Below are 20,212 nucleotides of genomic sequence, written 5' to 3' on the forward strand. Positions count from 1 at the left end.
AATTGCAATCCTCCCTGCTGAGTTATTCAACTGTGAAAATAAGGAAAAACCATCTGAGGCAGGAACAGGGCTATATGGAGGGACTCAGACTAGTGCAGCTAAATAGTCATGCCTGACTGATACAACACATCGTTATCATCAGGAGAAGAACCAACTGCTGGATTATAATATTGAATAGTGTCTCTGTGACTCGAAGCAGACATATTCCCCCCCCCCTTTTAAATATTGTGTCACATTTTCAACACTTCCTGTGCAGTTAAGGCAGTAATGATCGCTTTTTCTTCAGAACATAGAATTTAGTGCACCTACTGTTGTTCAAACATCGTGTGGGGATGGACTATGTAGGCTACAAGATTTTGTGGTCACCATCTCTATTATCTGTTTGACTGAACCATGTTGCTGTACCTTGAGGCAGCGGACTCTATTCTCAAAGATGTGAAGTCAGTACCATCTGGAAATCTCACACCATTCACTACGTAATAAATTCACATGCTGCTTCTTTATCGTGCATGAATTTTACCTCTGTTATTACATTTCATGTTGGATATTACTATAGCAAAGCTTTAACAAAGCTCACAATACATATACACCTTTGTCATTTAGCTCTGTCTTCCATGAGTCTGACAAGTCAGACTCATGACCATTATCTTGCATGGTGAGGTTACGTGATGTGCAGCTAATGTCCAAGGAGGAACGGCATTTCGTTGAATAACTGTCCTGATGAGCAGGTGTCTCCCATTGCAGGAACCCAGATGCCCACAGCTCCTGCCTTGCAGATAAGCTGTGTCCACGTTCACTCTCATGACAGGCACAAAAGAAACTAAATTTACCACACAATATGTGGCCCAAAACAATCACTTATTTACTGAAGTAATGTGAATGCTTACTCAAGGTCATGACCATTCTTCTTCGATTGGAGAGACAGCCACATCATTTTTTTCAAAGTGATACGTTACTCCTCAAACTATGCCTTCTGCATTGCCTTAGGTCAATACATAAGTTAATGCATTGATTAATGAGGTAGAAGAGGCACTGAATTGTTATTCTTCGCTTCCAGATGTACATGGCCCCACACTCTCCCTTCTTTTCACGATAAATGCCACTGCAAACTGTGAAAATATCATGTAAATCATCTTTATTTCCAAGGGCTATTGAGTTATGTTTAAGAAATATATATAGTGCCATTAAAAAATCTGTAGCAGTGTAAATACCTTAGTAGTAAAAGACTATTCTCAGTGTGCACTATCAATTCTTAAAATGTTGTGCTGCTATTCTGAACCACTCATGAAATTTTTAAGGTTTGAAGGTAAGAAGGTAAGCAGGTTACTTTGTAATTGTATATGATTGCTGTTTAAGATCTAACATATGCAATATACTGCTCAGCATTGGGTCTGACTCTTACAGTGGTGTGCATATCAGAAGATTGGTGGTGGAACAATGCATAGTGGTGTACCACGTGACACTCCAGCCAATAGCGTTATTTTGCAACTTATGTCCATATGTGCACACTGGAGTGCGCATAGAACATATACCGCTGATTTTTATGTTGATTTACGTATAGTAAAAGATACTTAGCCCAGTCAGTGTTCATTATGGGCATAATGCAAACACCACATGTATTACGTTAACATGTGTTAGCTTACTGAGCATATAAGTTGTGCTAGGGAGAGTCAGAGGCACAAACTGTACACTACTGTGGTGATTACCCGAGGGTTGCCAGTTACCGGAGTAGACAATTGCTGGGTGGTATGGGACAGTGACAGAGACAGGGAATACACTGGCGCCACCACAGAGTATTTTTTGTCCTAATCTCTCTCTGCAAAACACATCACACAATTCAATCCTGTGCAAGCTTCTTCATCTCCCAGTACCTACTGCAGCCTACATCCTTCTGAATCTGCTTAGTGTATTCATCTCTTGGTCTCCCTCTACGATTTTTACCCTCCACACTGCCCTCCAATACTAGATTGGTGATCCCTTGATGCCTCAGAACATGTCCTATCAACCGATCCCTTCTTCTAGTCAAGTTGTGCCACAAACTCCTCTTCTCCCCAATCCTATTCAATACCTCATCATTGGTTATGTGATCTACGCATCTAATCTTCAGCAATCTTCTGTAGCACCACATTTCGAAAGCTTCTATTCTCTTCATGTCCAAACTATTTATCGTCCCTGTTTCACTTCCATACATGGCCACACTCCGTACAAATACTTTCAGAAATGACTTCCTGACGCTTGAATCTATACTCAATGTTAACAAATTTCTCTTCTTCAGAAACGCTTTCCTTGCCATTGCCAGTCTACATTTTATATCCTCTCTACTTCGACCATCATCAGTTATTTTGCTCCCCAAATAGCAAAACTCCTTTACTACTTTAAGTGTCTCATTTCCTAATCTAATTCCCTCAGTATCACCTGACTTATCCTCCTTTCAAGACACTGTCAATTCCATTCAACTGCTCTTCCAAGTCCTTTGCTGTGTCTGACAGAATTACAATGTCATCAGCGAACCTTAAAGTTTTTATTTCTTCTCACTCCAAATTTTTCTTTTGTTTCCTTTACTGCTTGCTCAATATACAGATTGAATAACATCGGGGAGAGGCTACAACCCTGTCTCACTCCCTTCCCAACCACTGCTTTCCTTTCATGTCTCTCGACTCTTGTAACTGCCATCTGGTTTCTGTACAAATTGTAAACAGCCTTTCGCTCCCTGTATTTTACCCTTGACACCTTCAGAATTTGAAAGAGAGTATTCCAGTCAACATTGTCAAAAGCTTTCTCTAAGTCTACAAATGTTAGAAACGTAGGTTTGCCTTTTCTTAATCTAGCTTCTAACATAAGTCGTAGGGTCAGTATTGCCTCACGTGTTCCCATATTTCTACGAAATCCAAACTGGTCTTCCCTGAGGTCAGCTGTGACTTATTAAACTCACGGTAATTTTCACATCTGTCAACGCCTGCTTTCTTTGGGATTGGAGTTGTTATATTCTTCTTGATGGCTGAGGGTATTTCACCTGTCTCATACATTTTGCTCACCAGATGGTAAAGTTTTGTCAGGACTGGCTCTCCCAAGGCTGTCAGTAGTTCTAATGGAATGTTGTCTATTCCCGGGGCCTTGTTTCGACTTAGGTCTTTCAGTGCTCTATCAAACTCTTCATGCAGTATTATATCTCCCATTTTGTCTTCATCTACATCCTCTTCCCTTTCTATAACATTGCCCTCAAGTACATCACCCTTGTATAGACCCTCTATATACTCCTTCCACCTTTCTGCTTTCCCTTCTGTGCTTAGAACTGGGTTTCCGTCTGAGCTCTTGATATTCATACAAGTGGTTCTCTTTTCTCCAAAGGTCTCTTTAATTTTCCTGTGGGCAGTATCTATCTTACCCCTAGTGAGATAAGCCTCTACATCCTTACATTTGTCCTCCAGCCATCCCTGCTTAGCCATTTTGCACTTCCTGTCGATCTCATTTTGGAGACGTTTGTATTCCTTTTTGCCTGCTTCATTTACTGCATTTTTATATTTTCTCCTTTCATCAATTAAATTCAATATTTCTTCTGTCATCCAAGGAGTTCTACTAGCTCTCGTCTTTTTACCTACTTGATCCTCTGCTGCCTTCACTACTTCATCCCTCAAAGCTACCCATTCTTCTTCTACTGTATTTCTTTCCCCCGTTCTTGTCAATTGTTCCCTTATGCTCTCCCTGAAACTTTGTATAACCTCTGGTTTAGTCAGTTTATCTAGGTCCCATCTCCTTAAATTCCCACTTTTTTGCAGTTTCTTCAGTTTTAATCTACAGTTCATAACCAATAGATTGTGGGCAGAGTCCACATCTGCCTCTGGAAATGTCTTACAATTTAAAACCTGGTTCCTAAATCTCTGTAAATCTCTGTCTGACCATTATATAATCTATGTGAAACCTGTCAGTATCTCCAGGCTTTTTCCATGTATACAACCTTCTTTTATGATTCTCGAACCAAGTGTTAGCTATGATTAAGTTGTGCTCTGTGCAAAATTCTATCAGGCGGCTTCCTCTTTCATTTCTTATCCCCAGTCCATATTCACCTACTACGTTTCCTTCTCTTCCTTTTCCTACTGTCGAGTTCCAGTCATCCATGACTATTAAATTTTCGTCTCCCTTCACTATCTGAATAATTTCTTTTATCTCATCATACATTTCTTCAATTTCATCATCATCTGCAGAGCTAGCTTGTACTACTGTCGTAGGTGTGGGCTTCGTGTCTATCTTCTCCACAATAATGCATTCACTATGTTGTTTGTAGTAGCGTACCCGAACTCCTATTTTTTTTATTCATTATTAAACCTACTCCTGCATTACCCCTATTTGATTTTGTATTTATAACCCTGTTTTCACCTGATCAAAAGTCTTGTTCCTCCTGCCACCGAACTACACTAATTCCCACTATATCTAACTTTAACCTATCAATTTCACTTTTTAAATTTTCTAACCTACCTGCCTGATTAAGGGATCTGACATTCCACACTCCGATACGTAGAACAGCAGTTTTCTTTCTCCTGATAACAACGTCCTCTTGAGTAGTCCCCGCCCGTTGATCCAAATGGGAGACTATTTTACCTCCGGAATATTTTACCCAAGAGGACACCATCATCATTTATCCATACAGTAAACCTGCATGCCCTTGGGAAATATTACGGCCGTAGTTTCCCCTTGCTTTCAGCCGTTCACAGTACCAGCACAGAAAGGCCATATTGGTTAGTGTTACAAGGCCAGATCAGTCAATCATCCACATTGTCTCCCCTGCAACTACTGAAGAGGTTGCTGCCCCTCTTCAGGAACCATTCGTTTGTCTGGCCTCTAAACAGATACCCCTCTGTTGTGGTTGCACCTACAGTACGACTATCTGCATCACTGAGCCACACAAGCCTCCCCACCAACGGCAAGGTCTATGGGGGAGGGGGGGGGGGGGGGAAGAAAACAGGTAGTGTAAGAAATTAAGAGACTGTATTTAATAAATGTTACAGTTGGAACAACAGTTGCAACAGGTCTTTGTAAATGTATGTAAGTCTGTTGTTTAAATGCAAGTCACAAAATTTATTTTGTCTCCTTAAGATTCAGTTGCTTTCCTTAGTGACATGTAAATTAGTGGCCTTTTTTGAGTGCAAAACAATGATTAGGATAGCTAAGTTTAAGATAGCTAAGTGTTCCTTCTTTTTCTTTCAGCCTGAAATGGAGGCTACAATCCTGAGGCTTTTTACTTGGGCAGAAAAAGCTGTAGAACCATTACAAAGCTATGCTATAGGTTTACTTGCCTCATCAATGGAAGTACAGGATATTGCAGCAAACTTCAGGTATGTAGAAATTTTCTTTAGGTGTGTTGAGAAATTAATTTATTATGAGTTTCATTTAACTAATTGTGTTGAATTTCCTGCTTCCATTGCAAGGAAAAATAAATTATTTGATTTTGTGGGAGCGAGCTCCTGATACTCTTGGTCAATGGACATATTTACATAGTATTTGTGTCATTAGATGGTGGTGTATGTAAGAGGTGAGTTGAGAACTATTTCAAACATTAACAGAACACACAAATAGGTAGTGTAGTCTCTAAAGTAAAAGAGTTTAGTGCAGCAGTGCTTAAATACCACTAACACATAAAAAGAAACCGAGTATGACAGTCATAAACTGTGCCGCCATTACCACATATTTACAGTACCAGTAGTGAGAGTTTCCATTTGGTCAGAAAGGTGTGCAAGGAGCAGTCCACAGTGAAATAGAAATGACAAGCACCTCTTAGTATCAGTAAGTTTAATGTAAGGTGGGTTTTTGTTGGGGGTGTGCATGCACATAGTTGAACAACAAATAATTCACTAAAGTGCCATGGGACTGTATAACAGATGTCTATCAATGCACTTCAGTGTTTTCATTGGAATAAAAATTCTGTATCCAGTGATATAGCACAAAAAATATTTTTACTCTGCAAAGGGTACTGCATAGTATTTGGAACCTTTTTAATGTTAGTTCACTGCAAGTGACAGGTGTGCAAGGAAGGACAACATATTATTATTACAATTACTGATTTTTGCTCCTGAGGATTCAACCTTGCACAGAATGTGTATTGGTGGCATTGTGACTTATGAATACAAATTTGCAATTGAAATTGACTACAAAGGCTTCCAGGCAGCACACGCAATGAACACCACTATTTTTCTGCAGTCTTGCATTTCTTATTACTTGTTTGTATGGGAGGAAACTTATTGTTCCTGTGATGCCATAAATTGTCTACTACTAACGAAAATTCCTGGAGAGAACAATACATAAAACCAATTAAAGGCAGCCACTCACCTTTAGCAGACTGATGTGTGGCACATACACACACATAACAGAATACAGCATTATCTAGCTTTTGAGCTGTGGTGATTCTTCTGGCAGAAGGTACACACATTCACATCAATCAGCCCAGGCAACTGTTGTCTAATAGTCAGTGCCACCATGGGCACAGTAGTGTGCGTTTGTGTGTCTGTGGTTCTGTGGGTGAATGTATGTACTTTCTGCCAGAAGAAGAGCTGGGCTTCAAAACGTAGTTAATACTGTGTTCTGTTATAAGTGAATATGTGCCACATATCAGTGTGCTAAAGGTGAGTGGCTGCCTTTCCTTTGTGTCTCTAATAGTCTCTCACTTAGCAGACACTAGAGAAATTGTGTGTTATGGCATTTAATCTTGAGAAACAGGTTTAAGAGAACTGAAGAAATAATAAAAACCATGCTTGTAATACAAAGATGCTTACAGTAATAAAATTTTGCACGACTTAAAATACTCTATACCATTCTGGAATATAACAACACCTCTGCAAAATTTCCATTGTTGAAATTGACACCATCTTGAACTGCTGCATGTATTCGATTTCTGTTTTTTTTTTTTTTTTTTTTTAATTGCAAACACAACTGTCAGATGCGAAAAATAACATATGACACTAACTGATATTGTTTTCATTAATAGAATATACTCACTTGATTTATGCGTCTGTGGGAGTGGAGTTGTAATTAAGCTATGCCTGCATTCTTTGTAACTTTCTCACTTGCCCAATCTTCTGATCACATAATGCTCATAGGTAATTGTCACAATTTCAATTGTTGCTGGAAGGTTGGGGTGTGATTACCAGTCTTGAGGTGTGATGACCAGTCTTGCACAGGACTAAACCAAATGAGGTGTTCCATGTTGTTGTGTACTTAAAGCATGCTCTGTTATGCAGAATATGTGTATATAAATATACCTTAAAAGTAATTTCTGGTCACATTTCTCAAACTTTATTACCTGCACGGTCCACCTATGCTGTGCCACTTGACCATTCTCTCGGACCCCATTGTTTTGTTGCAATGAATGATGCTGGAAGAGAACTATAATCTTACCAAGTTACTAAAAGACATAAACAGCTTAGCGGTAATTCTTGTTCATTTTACACGACCATAGGGTTTGATGCATGGCTTCAATTACAGTGACAGGTGAACCGCTCTCATAACTCATGACAGACTATGTGTCTGACTGTGACGTCATCGATCAAAAGAAAGTAAGTGACAGCTCTTAAAAAGATATTAAATATGTTTTGGTTTGCGTGCATTCTTGGAACACTTCTCTCTGTTCCTGCTGCAACATCCAATGAACAAGTGCTCTACTACAAGAGGTGGAGAAGTTTATTCACTATCGCGCTGTGCCATTGTCTGGAGCTGATGTAGGAATGGGAGAAACCAACTTATTATAACTTATACCAATGTTTTAGCTCAGAATAACCGGTCTTTTTCAGTATTTGTTTGATCTTTATTATAACACACATAATAGGCATACTAATTTGAGACAGCAGCAGTACTAAAATATTTGGTTTTTACATAAAACTGTTTAAAGTGAACGATGTGTGTTCATAAAATTCCCATTGCTTGGAAATATTGAACTCTTATATAAATTGGGTAACTAACGAACACTATTCTTTTAATACCAGTGCCTGCAGTTAAAAGCTACACACGACATAGGAGTCAGTACAGCATTGCAGAGACAGTAATGTACCTGTTGGTGTGTGACACGCAGGGTTTTGGTGTGTGACACGCAGGGTTGCCAGGTCTAAAAACAGAAAAGCCAGACTCGGTGTTATATTTGGCCGGACATTTTGCCCTAAAGGGTGGACTATTTACTGTAAATAGAAATAGTCAGTTGAGTATTTTCAGTCTTTATTAGTAATCAGTTACAGTTAGTTTTCTTGCAAGACTGACCTTAACCATGCTCAACCTAAAAAACAGTCAGTAAATGTCCTTATAATTTGGCAGTCTTCTAAATTTGCTATCTTCTTCCTAAGATAATCTTATCTCAAAATAAGCTAAAAGTTCTGCAGTAAGCTAAGTAAACAGTTGTACATTCTTCTGACACACAAAGTGAAGATATGTTCAATAACTTTCATTTCAATCAGACTTCAACATCTTTGTTATTGTGTTGATTTGCAATTTATTGCTTTCCTTTGTTAATTGGGCATTCATGAAACAGGATGCCCATTCAGCATTGGCATTATGGCCTGGAATTACAAAGTAATATTCTGTCAGTTTCAGTAATTCTGAATAAAATTATTCATTATGCAGTTGCATGCCTCATCATGAGTAGGAGCAGCATGAGAGCTTGGCAGGGTGAGGCAGTTGGGCATTGGTTGATCAGCACCATTCTACTCTGCCTGGCTTGTGACATTGTGTATTACACTCATTCGGCATACAGAGACAACATAGGACGCACACACATGAACAGAATTGGTGTACCCCCCCCCCCCCCCCCCCCCCAAAAAAAAAAAAAAAAAAAAAAAGAGCTGGAGCCCCTTCACACCCACACTAGCATGATGACCAACACAAAAGGTCTACTGCCATCTATGCGTTAGGGTTAGTGTTCACTAAAGTGAGGTACTGCGCTGTTAAGGTTAACCATTTATGCGTGCTCATCTGGATAGATTGGGTTGAAAGTCGAACGAAGGGTAGCAGTTTGAAGGGCAGAGGGAAAAAAGTGCCAAGGCAAGCGCCCAGGGGGGGGGGGGGGGGGGGGGGAAACTCTGCGATAGTCAGGTCGGCTAGTAAGAGCAGTAGCGGATGTCTTGCTGTGACTGCTGTTGGTCATGCAAGGATGGGTTAAGTTAGAAGTGGGTATCATGCAATCAGATACCATGTCATGCCAAGTTTCGTCATAAGAGATCAGTCCTAGACAGTGCTGCAGCACCATGTGCTGGTGTTTGAGTTGTGAGAGCCCCTGCTGCGGTGTCAGTGGTGACTTGGCGCAGGTGAGGGTTTAGGTTGTCCCTCGGTGTCTGGTGGGCATGTGTCGAAGCCAAGCACTTGGAAATGCGTGATTGCGTAACAGCACCACTCCTCACTTGTTGGCTGTGCTGACAGGCTCAATGAGGGCCGTGGCTGAGTCTTCCCCGTGTTGCGAATAATGTAGCCCGTGCCCTTGTGTGTCCTGATCACCTTGGTAGCCCACTTGTCAGAGCAGAGCTGCACGGAGCCTATGGACTTCGGCGTTGTTGCGGTGCATTCTGTCTTCTTCTTCAGTGTGTCCACTGTGGTGTGTCCTTCCTACTCTTTCGTTTGCATTACAATTTTTCAGTAATTGTTCGAAAACTACATACATTACTGGAAGTAATAGCAATAAAAAAAATTGATGATCGGTCATTTCAGAAACCAGTTATTTTGAGTGGTTTCAACTATTAGACTAAAGTAGAGATGAAAAGAACCAGCATAACCAAAAACCGGTGGTTTCAGCCCATGTTAGAAGACGAAGTGTTGTGTGTGTCCTTTCTTCATTCTCTGAGTTATTAACTAAAATGTCAGATTTCCTGTGAACACACACACACACACACACACACACACACACACACACACAAAAACTATGTTGCTGAAATACACATGTTTCAAACATGGCACTGACGAAACACTACTGGATTCTTCCGCACGAGATCTGATTCACCATTCACAGAAATCGGCTTACATTAGATAAGCTTTGCATGATATCACGTAAATCTGAATTTTTGAAGGCTGCAATTCATCGACGTTACTGGGGCACCATGGTCATACAAATAACTTACTTTACGCAGCATATGCATAGCATAGCGGTTAGCATGTAAACTTGTTGTGTAGAAGGTTACAGGCTCGAATGTCATCAAATGAATGGAAATTCCTTTTTATTTTTAAATCGAAACAAAAGACAAATTATTATTAATAAACAGTTAATTGGTTTAAACATATATTTTTAAAATATAATACTTTGCTACGTCATTTTCATTATTCAGGGTGTATACAACCCGGGACAACCGGGAGATCTGGGAAAAACCCGGGAATTTTTTCATCCGGGAGAAAACCGGGAAAAACCCGGGATTTTTTTAGAAGTCCGGGAATTTTTCATTGTTTTAGTTTTCAGTTAAATTTTTGTAACTTTGACTGGTAAGAACCAATACTCTTAACAAAGAATATTACTGTATCTCGCTACTGGAGAATAATACTGCAGCATTAAAAAACGAACGAGAGAAAAAGAAACGGAAATAAAATTTAAGTTGCAAAGGAAATTCACCAAATACAACAAACTCTTACAAGCATCTGCCAACAGCAAAATGTGTAAGGCTTTAGGAAGACTATGCGATGTTTCATAAAAACAAATTGCCTCCGATGGGCATGACGCCACAGCTTTACATTAGATTCGTTTGAGTGGTTGCGAACGAGCTTATCCGCATGTGCAGTTGATTCTCGTATGAGTAGTACCTTCTCCTGCTTCTGGCTACAGAAGTGTGGCAGTTAGCTGTATAAGCAATAGCAGCAAGCAGCCAGATGCTATCCAGAAAAATTTTACTGGTGCGCCTAAGCTGCCAGATTCACTTATGCGCAACAGGCCCGGAACAAGGGGGCGGTGGCAAACAGGGTTATCTGCCCCGGACGATAGTTTCAGGGGGGAGAGGGGGGGGGGGGCAAATTCATATTATTGAGGAAAATGACCTTGTTTCACATAGCCCCTAGCACACAGCACGTTGGTCTGTCGATTTCTCATATGATTTTGAACATATCCCTGTTAGTTTTTGAACATTTTTGAACAAATTCTAAGTCGATTTCTGAAAGAATCGTAAGTTGATTTTTGAATGTGTGCATAGTGTACGTGATGTCTGCCAGGGGAATCCCAGTTGCATCTAGAAATACACTTTCCTGCAGACAAATGGGGACGGGTCTATATGAGCTGAGCGGAATAAAGCAGAACGGACGAATACCAGTCACTGTTTATGTAGTTGACTGGGTTTGCAAATGATCAGCATTGTTATAACTACTAGTGAATTCAATTGATTCAGACTACCAGAGTGGAAAAAAATGACTAACAGGAATAACAGGCAACAAAGATTGCGTATTGCCTCCTCCGTGTATCCAAGAAAATGAAATTTTGATAGAAAATTTTTGGCCAGACAGCTACACTGCTAAGGGCCAGTTTTACAGTCCCCACCTAGCAGCCGCTAAAGTTCTATTCTGGGAGTAGCGTGGAAAACGTGTTGTACAAACATGTAATAAAGTCCAACCGGATACCGAGCGAGGTGGCGCAGTGGGTAGCACATTGGACTCACACTCGGGAGGATGACGGTTCAATCCCGCGTCCGGCCATCCTAATTTAGGTTTTCCGTGATTTCCCTAAATCGCTCTAGTCAAATGCCGGGATGGTTCCTTTGAAAGGGCACTGCCAACTTCCTTCCCCGTCCTTCCCTAATTCGATGAGACTGATGAGCTCGCTGTCTGGTCTTCTCCCCGAAACAACCCAACCCAACCGGATAACTAAACTGGTGACGAAATTAACCAGATAATAAGTTTTGACACTGGAAGGAATAGTTACATAATTAGTGATAAGAGTGTTTGTTAGAACAAGGAAGGAGAAGAAACGGAGACTCACACAAATTACGGGAGAATATGACGATTCGAAATTTATTTAAAAATTTAGTACTACTACTTTTCGATCTCATTCTTCAGAAGCTAGAGAGTATGAATGAAATGTGAAACTATTTCCTAACACAAAAAACGTTTTGCTTGTAGGAGGCCTAATAGGCATTTGATATTGGTACTTGGTGAATTATATTCCGTCGTGTTATAAAAATGACCATTTGTGCCAAAACAGTCTCGTTTATTTGGTGTGTGTAACAACTGCTGCAATATTGGGCAGGCCTATTTCGTTTTATATAGCAGTGACAAAATACACGTAGTCAGATCGAGAAACCACACCAGTCTTGGGTACAATTTGTATTAACAGCTTTTCTAGTATTAGACAATGACATTTCGTTGTTTCATGTAGCAAAACGTTGACGAACTTTGATGAGGTAGTAGATTCTTTCCCACAGAGGAAAGTAAGCCATATAAAGCTGTGGCATGATTAGAGAGAAAAGAAGCTAGGACTTAACGATTGAAGAAATGTTTACTGTCTTGCTTGTCTCTTGTCTTTACTCGTTTTATGTATCCTATATTTAATTTTATGTCACACAAATCAGCAAGTTATTAGCTAATAGGCAGTAAAGGCTGCAAATTTTCTGAAGAGCTCTTGTTCTGCCGATTACAAATAATCCCAACCAGTATTAGTTCTGAGATTTTTTTTTTTAATGAGGAGCAGGATGTCAATAAAGAGGAGCAGGATGTCAAACCAGCCGACTGGGAGCAGGAGAGGCACCACAGGACATTTTAATTTCCACTGGTATGAATATAGTTTGATGCGACCCATTCCATTATAAAACATTACATCTTTGAATTTCACAGAGCAAAATACAAGAGACGTGCGATGGAATAATGCTGTAAGACCAAATAACATGTCTTACCTTCCCTCGAATATATATGTTTTATGTATCAGACTCTTCAGAAAGATGTGTGCTACAAAATGAAGATATTTTTGAAAAGTCAATTTTTAAATTTTTTGCGTCTTACCACTTCAAATGAAGACAAAATGGATTTCTGTGGCTGGGAGCTATCAAGTGAATTCAAATACATTCACATAATTATGGAAGGCTAAAATATGTAATTAGTTTCAGATTATTTTGTTTCCACCTTTCTGACAGTCAAGCGTTAATCACCTTGCAGAACAATGAAGTTATTTTTGTCTGTTTGTTAAAGAAATTTGACTTTTACTAATATTTTCTGCTGAGGCGGTCAATTTATTTGAAACTAAGTGTTTAATTCCACGCTATTGGCTAGTTTCAACTGTTCGCTGCATTTCAAGTTCACGTTTTCATCTTCTAGTACATATGGCATTATGCCTTAATAAAGAAGCAAACATGAGGTTATACAGTACAGGTACTCCAAGAAAATTTACATCTGAATCTGGACATACGAATGTGCACTTTCAGCCGAATGATGCATTTTAATATAGTTCACAAAATTCCCATGCTCTTGGAGTGTCCTTTAATGTCTTGTTTCTTTTATGACATAATGTAAGATCTTTTAATGTTTTGCACGTACGAACGTACGGGCTTCCTGCTTCATCGTAGCTGCGCAAGCGCTGCGACAACTGTTATTTGGCGTGCTCTGGCAACTGCTGAAACGATTCTATTTCTAACAGGTCGTGGGAAAATATTGTGAATGGTTGTTTGGAAAGCATTACTTTCAAAGTAAATTTCCTTTTACACAAGATGAACTCTGTGCGCGCGAATGTCCGATGAATTTCTTAAATCACAGAGCATTTTGACTCTCATTCAAAAATAAAGTCTTTGAGGGTGACCATTTGGAATATTTTCGAGCCCAGAAAATCAGACATTTATGTCGTTGTTTAAAAATTTACTGGCAAATTTGTTGTGATGTATCTTTAAAGTGTAACACACGCAAAAATGATCATTGTATGTTAAAGCTTAGCTTCTCTTGCAGCTTATTAATCTTAAGTGACCAATATTAAACGTAAAAGCTTTTCTTTTCTTGTAGCAAAGCTATGTATATATGTATATTAATTTAAACCATTACCTTTTCATATTTGTGTGTTCGCGCTACTTTGCAGTGATGTTGCTATTGGCTGAGTGCATCACGTGTCCTATGATCTGAATATCCACTGCATCGGCTGGCAAGATCGCTTGACACGAGCTACAACTGGCTTACAAAAGCACATCACAATCTCGATTTCAATCCTTCGGAAAGTAACATGCGATGTTTGGTGGAATTCAAATTTATTCTTTCATAATATGAAAATATGCAGTGTACATGTTGCTGCACATCAGACATCTTTCTAAAACGTGTATTTTCCCCTGCGTTTCGTTTTCTAAAGTTCCGGGAAATTCTACGCTGGCGTATAAAACCACAACCATTTAAAGGATTGATATGTTTACAGTTTCGAGGAAAAGTATACTGTTACTTAACACGGAAAAAATGTATTTTCATCCGGGAGAAAGTGTATTTTTAACCGGGAAATCCGGGAATTTTTTTTCTTCGTCCATGTATACACCCTGTTATTGTATTGACTTTTTTATTTTCTCTTATTTTCCTTCCTATCATTCTTTTTTTGTTTACTCTCTGCCTGTGTTGCCTATAATCTGCAAGCAAGTGCCAACCTGGAATGCTCATTGGTTGGTAACACGGCAGTTCATGTATCGCAGTGTGAGAATAGTTTTAGATAACCAATGAAAGATAGCAAAAAATTACAGTTTGTTTTTTATTGCTGAAACTGATATTTTTCTCTCTTACGTTTGCTCGTGGAGGCTACATTTAATCGGTTTGAACAAAGTGATCTTGATCTTAGTTTTGCTGCTGTTGTCTGCCATCTCATATACATTGCACATCACAAGTTTGTGATTAGGTTAGGCCACAGGTTTAAATTCAAGGCTACAAAACAAGTCATCTGCCACAGTTCAGTCATTAGTCACATAAAATCGATTGTCGACAGAGCATCAGGTATTTCTGTCATAAGTCGCAGCAGGCCATTTGCAACAGTGTTCCGCATTACATGTAACAGCATTGGTGAAGTGACGCGCCCTGTTTGTGTGTCACCTATAAGTGAGCAGTAGCCGGCAGCTGATGTGGCACCACTGTAGCGGCAAGTGAAAGGTGTCACCCCTCAAATAATTCTAATCGGACTATAGTTACAAACTTCTGTTGACATCGTACTAATGACTTCATGCCTTACAACTAAAGTTTCGTTGCGGTGTCTGTTTCTGTGAAGAAGGATTAAAAAAATTAAATGAGAACCACTGTATTATGGGAGATATGTACGCTGCGTACTAGATAACTGCAGCAGTCAGTGCTGCGCTTTCAGAATCATGTTCTGTATTTAACAGCTAGTAAATACACGGCATGTCTTACAATGCCACTTACAGAGAGAGAGAGTGTTTGTACAGGGTGTACATAAAGTCTGAGAACACCTTCAATTATTTATTGCACAAGAGTCAAAAATTGTACAGATACCGTACATATGTCATTTTGAAGAGAAAACTTGAAAAAAAATTTTTTTTCATGTATACCGCCACAGTGTGGTTTGGCAATTTGCACCTTTTTTTTGTGGGGACACATTAAAGATCTGGTGTATGTACTGCCTCTACCACGTGATCTAGCAGAGCTCTGGGAGTGAATACGGGAAGCGACTACCACAGTTGACGATGCCACAGCTGGGATGGGTATGCCAAGAACTCGATTACCGTATTGACGTCTGCCGTGTCACTCATGGTTCCCATATCGAATGTTTGTAAAAAAACTTTCAGAATTTCTCTTCAAAGTGCAATATGTATGACATACGTACAATGTTTAGTTCTTGTGCAATAAATAATTAAGAGTGTTCCTAGACTTTATGTACACACTGTGTTTAAATACTTTGTATTGAAGTGCTTTTGTATACACAGTATTTCTGTTCTTCCTTCTGATGTATACCTGAAGCTTGTTCTGTAATTTCAGTTGCCATTTTCCCAATCCCAATATCCAACAACTGTTCTGTGAAATGTACAGAAGATGCTTCATGTCATGGCGGTACATGCAGACTGGTTTTCAGAGTCAATTTCTGTACCTGTTGACATAAAACTGATTATTTGAGATGAACATTAAGGCCATCAGCAGCTGTTGAACACAATATAACTGGTAGAGTTTGTCAAAAATCTTCAGAGTGCACCACTGAATCTCTGTTAATTTCCTCTCTGTGTGATTAAGTGGTACTGTGCACTACAGCACATTCATCCTATATAATGTGCTGACATGGCTTTACCAATTCCACAACTTCTATTGGAGTTATACATGTTGGTGTCTCAGTGATTTACAACTCAGTGGCAACTTCAGTGCCATATTTGCTGTATGTGCTGTTTGGCCATAATCCAAAACAGTTGTCACACTTCCCCTGGATGCAATTTGTCAATGCAATACCGTTTTTATGATCATATGGTTGACAAAATAAGTGAAAAATTTTGGCTGTGTGTGTGGGTCATGTAGGAAATACAATCTGCCCCTTTGGCTTGTAAATGCTTACATAATTTGTGTTATGCTGTGTGCTGTTCTGGAACCACTCTCAGAAGATTCATTAGAAGAACTACAGCTAATTTGTCAACACCAGAGTGTTTTTATCAGTGCAAATCACATTCAAAAAGGTCATTTGCACATTAATTAATGCAGTTGTTGTAAGTTGTATCAGTGATATTTGTTAGTGATAGCTGAACCAGTGGCCTCAATTGAAACCAGTATCTCATTATACACATTTAGTGCAAATTGAATGTCTTGGGTTTTGGTTCATAGTGTGCAAACAGTGCAGGATGTCTTCTCTTGTGTAGCTTTTGTGTTGTTCCAAAAGATCTTTTGGATTGGATGGCAAGCACATGGTCAGTATGATTGCAAATAGCACATGTATTTGCAGTGGTTGAGCAGTAGTGTATGCATTAGTGAGTGAAGTATCCCAGTTTGCATTGTTTTCAGAAAAATTCAGTTCTTGGCAAGCTTTTGCATTGTTGAGGTGTGTAATATATAAATTGGGATGTCCATGCATCTGCTTCACTTTATGTGAAATGTTGAATCTTGTTCGCTGACGCATTGCACATTAGTATGTTGGCATGTCAGAAGAAAGTATTTTCTTAGCAGACATATCATCCACAAACCATGATAAAAATGCAGTTGGTGGTGACAATGCTCTTGTACATACAGTCTGTTTTGAAGTACATGTGCTGCTCATTTTCAAACTGCGCTGCCAGATGAACTACTGTTGGTTGTCACTCTTGGATTGGAAATGATATAATGTGCCATATTTCTTCCTTAAAAGAAGAAAAACTTCTTAGCCGAGATCGCAACAAGAGACTGTATTGTGGTTAACCAATTTCAGTAAACTTGTGTTACATCATCAGATCTTCTTACAGGTTATTATAAACATCTGGCCCAAGATGTTTATAATAACATGTAAAAAGATCTGATGAAGGTTACCATAGTTTACTGAAACCGATTATCCACAATACATTGTTTTATTGCTATCTTGGCTGAGAAGTTTTTCTTCTCCAAAGAAAGTAAATATAGATCACCCCTACCATATTTATTCATTGTTCCTAATGTAGTATTCCAGTTTATATTGCTTGATTTCAGTCATAGATGCTGTTGGCATTTTCTGCTCCCAAACCTGCCATGTCATTGAAACGTTCTTGCTCGATTTCACTGAGTTGCAACACTCAATATTGATGTATGCTTTGTACATTTTCAAGAGTAATTGTGTATATAGTACAATTCAATGATTATTGACTTCATTGTCATTGTTTTGTACTTTTAAAGTGATAAATTTGCCACGTTCTCAATTGATCATCAGTGATGGAGTAGATATCCACCATTGCCAGTGATAGTCTCGGCAAGTCAGTCTGTATTGTTCAGGTATTTCCAATCAGATATGCATGGTGAATTGTTGTTGAGTAAGTCACGTGGAACATGGATCATGTTTTTGGTATAGATTCCAAACAAATGTGGGACTACATCAAAATTTTCTATATGTGCTGAGATGACTCGATCAGTTTGATGTGATGTGACTTTTCAGTAAACCAAATCAAACTGTGTGCATGGGGCAATCCTTCTGTTGCCATTCCATGGGATACCTCCAACAGTGTGTCTCTCCAAAAACATTATGCTTGACAATGAAATCCATAATGTTTGAGCACACCAAATGTAGAGAAGCTATTTGGTTTTGATACATATCGACAATGTATTGATAGAACAGTTGTTGACATTTCAAGGTTTATTTTCAGCATTTTTATGAAAAATCAGTTGGTATGAATGACAATGAGTTTCTTATTTACTTCCACATGTTTGTGTATTTCTGAATTTGATACTGGAACGATATCCATCTTCTCTTTGCCAAAATAAAATTGAATATTGCAATCCTTTGTATGAACTTAAAGTTTCTGAGACTCACTATCACCATCTATATGATGAAGAATTGTCTCATGTGAGTTAAATTATTTCAGACTATAACAATCACCACATCATCAATTATCAGTGCATTGTAATGTCTGTCATGTTGACCATTAGATGTATACACCAGAAATGTGCAAACTGCTGCTAAACTATATCAAATACACAGAGTTGTTGAAAAGTCTTGCATACTACCTAATTGTAAAATGGGTGTACTAAATCATATGGCTTCACAGGCATATGCACAGCTACTCGCCAAAGTTGCGTTCCAATTGGATAAGTGATACAGGAATGCTTACGGCACAAACGAAGAGACATTCATTTTTATAGATTTAGTTGATAAGCGACAGGAAAATTTTCAGGAAGGCATTGCACAACATGTAAAAACCATTTCTGTCTTCCTGCTTCGATTAGCCCTAACAACAAAGTACCATGTGAAAAACTGTGGAATTCTGTAGTTTAATTACAGGGTTGCCACAAGTCTTGAAAATTGGAATTTGAAACGTATCAGGAAAAAATCAGAAAGAAATGCGAAAAAAAAAAAAAAATGCTGGGAAAACCTCATTTTTGTCTCAGTGGATGAAATGGTTGGTTTATTGAGATGCTATGCATCGTCACTGTCTGAGTGCAGCTGAGTATGTGCACTGGTTCCCTACTCACTCCTACTTCTTCTCCCCTCCTGACCACTCCCCTCAGCTTGCTGTCAGTACTGCCACCATTCATTTTTTGGCACTAGCCTAGCAGCTGCCGATGAAGGGCAAGGAGGCATGAGGAGTGAGGAGTGTTTTGTTTGGATATGATTTTCAGAGACTGTAGATGCAACCGCCTGAGACGGTGGTCATGTGTTCATGAATTGTGTCTGAGATTGTGTGAATGTGTGTGCGGTTTCATTTTCTGACAAAGACTATGGTTGAAAATTTAGTTGTGAGAATATGATTGTCTTTTCTATGTGCCTGTCTGCAGCTTACTGATCATCTTTATTGTGAGTTGCTGCGTATCCTCATTATTATTGATTCTCAGAGTATTCACACAACTTACTGTTGCATGGATTGATCACCACAATCTCATTTCATCAACATACCGTCTGTGACTTGTGAATAGCTGGCTCTGTGACTCGTGAATAGCTGGCTACGTGAGTGGATTTCCCTGATGGACTAAAACCTCAAATTATTTCTGCAGGTATCTCTAATGGATCAGGCCTTCTGATCTGAAGTCAGCCGTTTCCTGCTAATGTGCAAGCCCTGCCAGTTGGATCTAATCTCACCAATCTGGCTGCAGTGTGGGTCTGTTTGTGTGTGTGGTGTAATGCGGTGAATTTTTGTGTTTTATCTGTGGACCCAAGACTGCAGTGTTCCTCTGCAGGCCAGAGGCCACAGGTGATGGATTTGAGAAACTGTGACTGTCTCACCACAAGCACATTGGATAGTGTGCCGTTTTATAAGCATTTTATTTATTCAAGTACATTTTGGCACTTCCAAAGAAGTTTTTTTGGAAATATGCACTATACAAAGAAGAAAATTGTGGCAGTCACTGGCAGTTTGTACACTTCGTAATCGTGTGTTTCTTGAAACGAAAATCGAACAATACCTGAAAAGTAATAGACATAACACATTGATTTATAATTAACAATAATGAGCATAGTAGAATCAACATTTTATTGACAGTCACCTATAGTGTTGGTTTACACAATTCTTCCTTGCCCTATACACTTCTTTCAAGAGGCCCACTTTCTTCTGAGGTCAGTGAAGGTATTTTAAATCTGTCTTGTGACTCCAAGGAAATGCGTATTTTTGCAACCAAGTGTGTTTAGTTTTATTGAAATAAAATAACATCATTAGTCTTAATAAAACACATTTATTACCATTTGGCTTGC

At 39.1% G+C, this 20,212-nt stretch overlaps 1 protein-coding gene across 1 annotated transcript in view; it reads left to right on the forward strand.

Moving 5' to 3' along the window:
- Positions 1-20,212, forward strand: part of LOC126474687 (DDB1- and CUL4-associated factor 1) — a 245,895-nt gene that overhangs the window by 41,670 nt on the left and 184,013 nt on the right. Inside the window, exon 5 of the mRNA XM_050102169.1 lies at positions 5,203-5,330. Within this exon, the coding sequence (XP_049958126.1) occupies positions 5,203-5,330 (128 nt within the window). The remainder of the gene's footprint in view (positions 1-5,202; positions 5,331-20,212) is intronic.

This window comes from Schistocerca serialis, chromosome 1, assembly GCF_023864345.2.
Source record: "Schistocerca serialis cubense isolate TAMUIC-IGC-003099 chromosome 1, iqSchSeri2.2, whole genome shotgun sequence".
Lineage (NCBI taxonomy): Eukaryota > Metazoa > Arthropoda > Insecta > Orthoptera > Acrididae > Schistocerca > Schistocerca serialis.